This window comes from Octodon degus, unplaced genomic scaffold (genome assembly GCF_000260255.1).
Source record: "Octodon degus isolate 3935 unplaced genomic scaffold, OctDeg1.0 scaffold00105, whole genome shotgun sequence".
Classification (NCBI taxonomy): domain Eukaryota; kingdom Metazoa; phylum Chordata; class Mammalia; order Rodentia; family Octodontidae; genus Octodon; species Octodon degus.
In genome coordinates this window covers 5,640,597-5,649,239 of record NW_004524681.1, presented here as the reverse complement: position 1 = coordinate 5,649,239, position 8,643 = coordinate 5,640,597, and the positions used below count along the sequence as shown (strand labels likewise).

The following is an 8,643-nucleotide window of genomic DNA, read 5'->3' as shown; positions in this document are numbered from 1 at the left end:
AAATATTTATTTATTTTTATTTATTACATTTATTTATTGTGTGTGTGTGTGGCCAGCTCAGCCCACCAGGGGGCGGGGCTGGCTGGCATGCGGTGCTGGGGATCGAACCGTGGTCCCTGTGCTTTGCCAAGCTTGTTTCAAGTAGGTGCTTTAGACCACTGAGCCATCTCTCCAGCCCAGAAGTAGAAACTTCTTAAAGTCATCTCTGCTGCTTGACCTTAAGTTTGTAAAACTTATTTCAGGAGGCAGCAAGGACTTTCTGGTGAAGACGCAGGCAAGTGGCACCAAGGGAAAGTGGCACTTGAGCTCTGGATTCCCACCAGCCAAGGCCAGGGCTGCCCTCCACACCAAGCCGCTGCCCAGGAACGGGCTCTCAGAAGTGTAAAGGAGGCCAAGATGTACACTAGGTGTTGTGAAACAGGAAGAAAATGTTCCAATGGGGAGGGAAGGAGAGTTAAAAAATGAAAAGAGAAGGAAAAATGCAAACAAGGGGCCAGGGAGATAGCTCAGCACCCTTAGTGCCTGCCTGGCAAGTGCAGGGGCCTGAGTTCAATCATCCGCACCAAAATAAAGGAAACAAAGTGCTGTTCAAGGGGTCAGGAGGAGAGGCTGAGGGAGAGTGGAGAAGGGGAAGGAAGCAAGTCACAGAGTGCAGGCACAGACGCTCCGTGACGGAGCCACTCCTCACTGTGGGTATCTGAGATGGCCCAACGGAACCTAACTGGAAGGAAAACAAAGGACTGGGCTTCTGTGTGCACCACCTTGGACGGGAAGGCCAGGAGGAGCGGCAGCCTCGCACAAGCCCGCATGCTGTGACTCCAAGGCTCTCCTTCCACTTCCTTCTTCTTTTTTTCCCTCTAGATTTGTTTCTTTTTTTTATTAATTTATTTATTGTGTGTGTGTGTGTGTGTGTGTGTGTGTGTGTGGCCAGTTCAGCCCACCAGGGGGCGGGGCTGGCTGGCATGTGGTGCTGGGGAATCGAACCGCGATCTCTGTGCTTTGCTAAGCTTGTTCCAAGTAGGTGCTTTAGACCACTGAGCCATCTCGCCAGCCCTAGATTTGTTTCTGACTTAGTCAAATGGCTGATCCCAAATAAAAATGGTTTCACACAGATTTTTAAAAGGCCTCTAACAGTAAAGTACCTCTGATATTGCAAAGTACTATTTCCACTAAAAATTCTCAGCTTACAAACAATGCAGTTGGAGGGGTTGGACACATCCCAAGAGTTCTTTTCCTGCTGATTTCTGAAGAACAGAATACCTTGATGCGCATGGGCCATTCAATACTGTTAGCACAGGGTTTGCTTATTAATGTGTCACCACACAACTTTTATCACTAAACTTAAATAACTTATATTAGTAGCAGCAACAGAAATACCAAACTTAAAAGCCATCACTTACTTTTGGAACAATGGGCCCTCTGCTGCCATTTCTGCCTCGATGGCTGGAGAGCGGGAAGACCTGGCCGAGCGGGCCTGGGCGCTCTGCGCATTCCGTGGCTATGGCACCGACAGCACTCGCTGCCTGGAAAGTGCCGGAGTAGGGTGCAGGGCAGGGGTGGTAGAAACCCATCACCTGGGCGCAGGGCGCTGGCATCAGCTGGTAATATGTGTACTCCGCAGAGACCGGTGGCTGGGCGGATAGGATGGGGTAGGCCAGGTATGGTCCAGTGGGGCCAGGGCTGGGCTGCTGCCATCGGATGTCACTGTTATACAAAGGAAACTGCCTGCAAGACCAAATCCCAGAAGAACACAGCTATTCACAAATCTAAAATGATGCAAAAGCCACATCTCTTATTATCTTTTTTAATAAAAGAAAACATATAGAACAGTGGTGCTATAATAAGAAAACAAAGTTACCACCAGCATGTAAGTTTCTCTGCAGTAATTAGAGATCATCGTGTACCTGTAACTACTACTTAAATGGCAAGAGAAAGGAATCCAACCCGAGAGTCCAGGTCCTCATCTGGAAAGCTGCCCCAGCCTCTTCCAAGACATCTGTGCCTAGCAGTGAAGCACCCAGCTGCGGGTCTCCTGGTGGAGAAAGCCACTAGGCAGGTGCATCCTCCGCCCTCACTGCAGGGCTCTGTCCCGGCCGCCCGCCTCTCCTACACTCCCCAACACAGCGCCAAGTCCGGCTCTTCACCAGCTTCTCCCCCCAACACAGACCAGGCTCCAGGTCTACGCAAAGAAAAGGAGAGAAGAGCAAGCCTTCACACTGACATCTCCTCCCAGGGCGCATGAGAGCACCGCAACTGGGCACTTCCTACTTCCGGCCTTCCAAGCTCCTCGTGGAAGGTGCCGAGAGTGAGGGGTAGAGGCCAAGCGGAAAAATGCTCACACCCTTAACCCCGAAGTATTCAGTCAATCTGCTGGCTGGCCGAAGTGTTCTCAAAGATACCTGATATGGCAAGGGAACACTTGCCACACTGCCTGGTAGGTCATTTAGTACAACAGAAAAACAAGATTATTAAATTTAGTTTACAATTCACTTTGTACATTACCCAAGAGGTTGAAGTTTCGATGCAATGCTAACCTCCACTGGAAGGATCCCTCAGCCCTACTGTTCACCCACCCTTCAAGCCAGCTGAGAATCTCAAGAGATGGAGCTCAGTGCAAGGGCCCCTGGCTCAATGCTTTACAAACATCTCAGAATATTAACTTGTACATTTAATACTTGAAAGGTAGTTTAGAGGCCTCATAAATCACACATCCACATTTCCCAAAGAACGCACAAAGGCACATTGCTGGGCCACAGTTATAGCTGTGCGGAAATTCGGACTGTTTCAACCCTCAGGGACAGTTGGGCAGAGTGCAGAGACAGCCGCTGCCTCATCCAAATCCCACACACGGCACAAATACCATCTGCCATGTGCGGCATCGCTTAAAAAGATGTAGCACACCTCTACACAGCAGCAAAATGAGCTCTTGCACACCAGTCATATGCCAACCACCTGAGGAGGGCAAGCAGGGCCATCATGACTCACCAGTCATGCCCAGACCAACGAGTCACATATGGCGTGAGCTGCAGGCATCCTGCAAAATGTTGCTGCTGTGGTCGCAGCACAAGCTAATGTCAGAGTCCAGAAATATGTGTAAAGCAACTGTGAGCTCTCCAAACTTAAAGCCGATCCCTCGGTACTTCCTCATGCAGAGATTGTCATCGTGGTGTGAGATTAGATATCTAATCTCAAAAGAAGGTTTCTGAATATTTCATTTTTCTCTTTGGGTCTATTTGTTTCAAGTACATTTCAATGATTTCTAATAAAAGGGACATACCAAAAAGAAAATCCTATTTCCTTTTGAAAGAATTAGAAACTAATCCATGTTTAAAATGTTCAAGGTGGGGGCTGGCGAGATGGCTCAGTGGTCTAAAGCACCTACTTGGAACAAGCTTAGGAAAGCACAGGGACCACGGTTCGATCCCCCAGCACCACATGCCAGCCAGCCCCGCCCCCTGGTGGGCTGAGCTGGCCACATACACACACAATAAATAAATAAATAAATAAATAAATAAATAAAAATTTAAAATGTTCAAGGTGGAGCTAGGGATACAGTCAGCAGCAAAAGCGCCTGCCTGGCAAGTGTGAGGTCCTATATTCAATCCCTGGCACTGCAAAAAAAATAATACAACATAAAATGTTCAGAATATTGGAGTGTGGTGGTCCACACCTACAATCCCAGGACTCGCTCCAACTTCACTGCCAGTCTGGGTGACATAGTGAGTTTGAGGCCAACCTGAACATAATGAGTCAATCTCAAAAAAATGAAATGTTCAAGCTTTTTATTATTGTCTTTCTTACTTCTTTTAAAAAGTAAACAGAAAGCAGATTGATGTTTATAAGTGTGCTCTGCTACATAACACAATCAAGAACACAATGACAAAGTACCTATTGGGCTGGTTTTCCTGAACAAAGGGGTAGCAGGTGATCAGGTAGCTGGGGATGGGAGTCGGCTCCACACCAGAAATGCCTCCCCCGTCGCCGCCGGAGAGGGCCATGGGGGTCAGGAATGGGTCCAGAGTCTTCTTCTGAGGGGTGAACGGCTCTACCTCCGCAGAGAGCTTGACATTCTTCAAAGAAAGGCAAGAGCAATGAGTAACACCGCGACGCAAGCGACAAGTCAACAACAGGACAGTTCGCCCACACCCGGTCCCCAGGTCTCTCTTCAGAATTCACCAGACCCACAGGCCGAGCAGCAGCATCAACTTGAAAGAGCTGAATCATGATGAAGTTATATGCACCAAGCCACCAATAAAACGGGAAAACTTATCAAAGATGATTACATTTCAATCATCTCTCTTGCGTAACAAAAGCTGCTAAAGCAATCAGAGGACAAGGAAGTCATATCTCAGGGTCTAAAAATAAAGCTGGTAGTTAGGAAGTCTAACTACAGACAAATCAACATGTTTTTAATTAATTTTCTTAGAGAAAAAAAGTCATTAAGCAGAGTTTTAAAAAATAATTGGATTTGTCTGAGTAGTCTAAAAGACAGTCTATTTCTGCCCATCTAAAGAAATAATCATTAATATTGTTAGGTTAAAAGGAGAATGTCTAAAGTGAACCAAAAAGTACCTCACATATGGGGAAAAAATTCTGGTTCACAATTAAACTGAAGAAAAAATAGGAATAGCTTCAGTTGCCCAATAGATACTCGAGCAAACTAAAGTGACCCACAGTACATACTCTACTGAGTTTCCTTGGTGCCTTTTCTTAGAATAAACCCACAGAGACTGAAGCCATAAAAATTACAGTACTGAGGGATGCAGAGCTAGGTCATGACATAGATCTAAAACAACAGCACAGGAATCCTCAAGAAGAGAGACCTACAGCTGGGAAGAGAATGCAAGGCAGCCTTTGGGGTGCTGGGTGAAGCTCCATGTCCTAGGGTAGGGTTTACAAGGTGTTCACTTAAAATGATTTATTAAGTGGCACACTGGGGGCTGGTGAGATGGCTCAGTGGTCTAAAGCACCTACTTGGAACAAGCTTCGCAAAGCACAGGGACCACGGTTCGATCCCCCAGCACCACATGCCAGCCAGCCACGCCCCCTGGTGGGCTGAGCTGGCCACACACACACACACACACACACATAAAATAAATTTAAAAAAAAAAAAAGTGGCACACTGGTTTTCACATAGCTTTCTGTATGTTATATTTAATATTCAGAATTTTTAATTATAAAAAACTACATATATCTGCAAGTATATTGAACACTTTTTTTTCCTCCTTTTTTTTTAATGGAACTGGGGATTGAACTCAGGCCCTTGCCCTTGCCAGGGAAGTTCTTACCCTACTGAGCCATCTCCCCAGCCCCCAAGAACTCATTTTATAAACAAGTACAATACAAGCCAATGTTCTAACTACTTGAGACAATTACCCTACAAGCAACGATCCCAACCAGAACTTTTCCCTAACAACTTCACTAGAATAATATCTAATAAAAGCTCCCATAGTTTCAACACCACATGGTTTCAAAAGTCACTTATTGTGACTTTCTGGTCTTTAGTGTCTACTGTTTATCAAAATGAATCACCTTCTGTACAATTTTTATTTCTCACAAAAGTAGAAACAAATCTAGAGGCAAGACTTGATATGTTTAATATATGGTCTTTTTCAGGAAAAAAGTCATCTCAGGCCGGGGAGATGGCTCAGTGGAATAAGCACTTCCATAGCAAGTGCAAGGGCCTGAGTTCAATCCCTGGTTCCGCCAAAAAAAAAAAAAAGAAAGAAAAAAGTCATCTCAAAAGAGTCTACTGGAATTGCATGGTGGTACATCACGTAACCCCAGCACTCAGGAAGCTGACGCCAGAGGTCTGCTGGAGTCCGAGGCCATCCTGGGCTACAAAGCGGGTTCAAGGTCAGCCTGAACTGTACAGCAAAACTCTGCCTCAAAAAATACCAAACAAACAAAACAAAATAACCCCAGTCTCCTGTAAATATTCAGAAACACTCACAAAAACTGAAGGAGAGGGGATAGGAAGAGACAGAAGTCTAAACTAATGAACAGTACTAACTCACACCCTTCCTCTAACCTGACTTAACTTAGAACTCTAATTGGTACCATTAAATCGAGTCTGAAGTCATTACAGTAACAACACAAGTAGTTGTAAACTGAAGTTAGTGTCTTGCCTTTAAAAGAAGGCAAAAACAACTTCAAGTGCCAACAATGTAAGTTAGGAATTCTCTGATATTCACCAGAACTCAAACTTACTCATCTAGGGTAGTAAATGGAACATAAATCATCAAACTAGTAAGTGCTTCACCTAGTAGGGGAAAAAGCTGGCTTTCAACAATAATCACAGACAACGGAAACTTGCTTTATAAAGTTCACTTACGTGTGTGAGAAGAGGGGAAACAGGTGACACTTTAACTGTAATAAAAATAGAATTTTTAGGATTTATTTTAAAAAGTCCTGGGCTGGTGAGATGGCTCAGTGGTCTAAAGCACCTACTTAGAACAAGCTTAGCAAAGCACAGGGACCGCGGTTCAATCCCCCAGCACCACATGCAGCCAGCCCCGCCCCCTGGTGGGCTGAGCTGGCCATACACACACACACACACACACACATAAATAAATAAATAAAATTTAAAAAAAAATAAAAAATAAAAAGTCCTTTTGAACATGAGAATTTTTAATAACTTCATAAATTAGACTAATATACATTAGGTTCCTTTTATTTTTTAATTTATGTATTTGGTGCAGGGTCTCACTACGCAGCTCGGACTTGTAGTGACTCTCCTATCTTCAGCTTCCCCAGAGCTAGGATTACAGGTGTACGCCACCACACTCAGACTCCGGTGCTCAGTGCACCTTGGGGTAGGGCCGGCGCAGCAGGTGGTGCTGGGGATTGGCCCCACTCTCTGTGCTTGCCTATAGTCCGCTGAGCTATCTCACTGGCCCTATTAGTTTCCTTTTAAAAAGCAAGAAATAGAGGACATCAAATATTCTAAAATGAAAAATAGAGCCATACTAAGTAACTTTATACAAAATGAAATACATAACTTAAAAATAACACTTTGACTAGACTGCTCTACCCTCAAACCAAGTAATCAATGACTTGAAAACAGCACATTCAAATTCCTGTTTAGGGCAAAGCTTGCAGCCAACTTTTACACCTAGCTCCACCTGCACTTTATAAAAGAAGTTTATGGATGTAGGCAACCACTGTTGCAAAGTGTCACACATCATTTACAACCATGCCGCTACACAGACACAGTATACATCTCCAGATACCAAAGTCTGAATTGGATTCTATCTTTAGTGCACTGCATAGATGAGAGTTGAACAATAAAACTCCCAAACGCTGAGATGAGCTTTTGTTTTTTAGAGAAAGAGAGGGAGAGAAAAGCTGCTAGCGCTGACAGCTGCACAAACAGAAGATGTCACTGGGAGGAACAGAGGAGCAACTTGCTCCATAGTTATACCACCATATGGTCTCAAAGGTCACTTCTTGTGACTGTGTCTTCAGTGTCTGTTGCTGATCAAAGGGTACCACCTTCGATGTTCAGGCCCCAAACCAACAGCAAGATAACAAATGATTCTTAAATTCCACACGAACAGAACTACACAGATAATACACCAGGTAAGTAACAGATTCTGGCAATACTGTACTAGGAGCATAGGAAGTAGAAAACCATCTTGTAGTGACAACTAGGCTAGGCAAGTTATACAACAGTATTCCTCTGCTTCGCTATGTTTAGTCTCTACTTCTGCATGGCTTATTTTGGTGGAAGATCAGAAATGTTACTGTTGAGAGTTCTTCCTTAAAGAAAATATAAATATGGAACAAGTGTGTGCTGAACACTGTCTGATCATTTTTGACCTATCTGCTTCAAAAAACTCAACCATCTACATGGTAAATATATCTCAGAAATTTCAGATTTTTTCAAAATTTACGAAAACTCATAAATTCGAGAAGAATTTATCAGAACCTTTTTTTTTTTTTTTCTGGAACCAGGGACTGAACTCAGGCCCTTCAAGCACTTATTCTACTGAGCCATCTCCCTGGCCCCCATCAGAACATTTCTAAGAAGCTGGGTGCAAGGGAACATGCCAATAAAGCTGGTGCTAGGAAGGCCGAAGCAGGAGGTGCCCTGCAGCTGACACTGTCTGAAAGACAAGGCTGTGAGCCTGGGAGAGGGGTTAACAAGGGTTCACTGGCGCAGGCCAGGACAAAGGCGGCTTGCTGCCCCGAGGATGCAGCAGCAGGGGAGGAGGCCAGGCCAGTGCCTGCCTGCGGCAGCGCAACAATCCCCCGCACTAAGGCGCAGAGCAGTGACACGCGCTGGAGTCACAACCGCAGGAGAACACAGCGGGCCTGCCTCCGCAGAGGCTCGGCGCCCCCGGGAGGGGCGGCGTGGGCGCCCCCGCTCCTCCGCCAAGGTGAAAACGTGCTCCGTCAAGCCGAGATTTTTCTACGCCCCGCACCAAGATAAAATAAGCGTCTCCAAGGAAAAAGGACCTGCCACTTGGCAGTTTCCGGAGGCTTCACTTGCACTACAAGTCTGCCACTCCATGGGGCAAACGCAGGAGCCCGAGAGGGGCGGCTCCCCGCTGGGCTGGGCTCCTGCCGCCCCACGGTCGGGTTTCAGGCTACCTAAGGGACGGACTGCCTTTTACATTTGCCATTTTCTCCAGTTTGAGG

General features: G+C 45.6%; 1 protein-coding gene across 2 annotated transcripts in view; it reads right to left on the bottom strand.

The window, feature by feature from the left end:
* Positions 1-4,230, bottom strand: part of Secisbp2l (SECIS binding protein 2 like) — a 43,517-nt gene extending 39,287 nt beyond the window's left edge. The window contains exons 1-3 of one of the 2 annotated variants that reach the window (XM_023724035.1): positions 4,186-4,230; positions 3,889-4,070; positions 1,401-1,734 (exon numbers count right to left, since the gene is read on the bottom strand). In XM_023724035.1, the coding sequence (XP_023579803.1) occupies positions 1,401-1,734; positions 3,889-4,070; positions 4,186-4,224 (555 nt within the window). In that variant the 5' untranslated portion in view covers positions 4,225-4,230. The remainder of the gene's footprint in view (positions 1-1,400; positions 1,735-3,888; positions 4,071-4,185) is intronic. The other variant, XM_023724036.1, reaches the window with a different exon arrangement.
* Between the last annotated feature and the right edge of the window lie 4,413 nt (positions 4,231-8,643).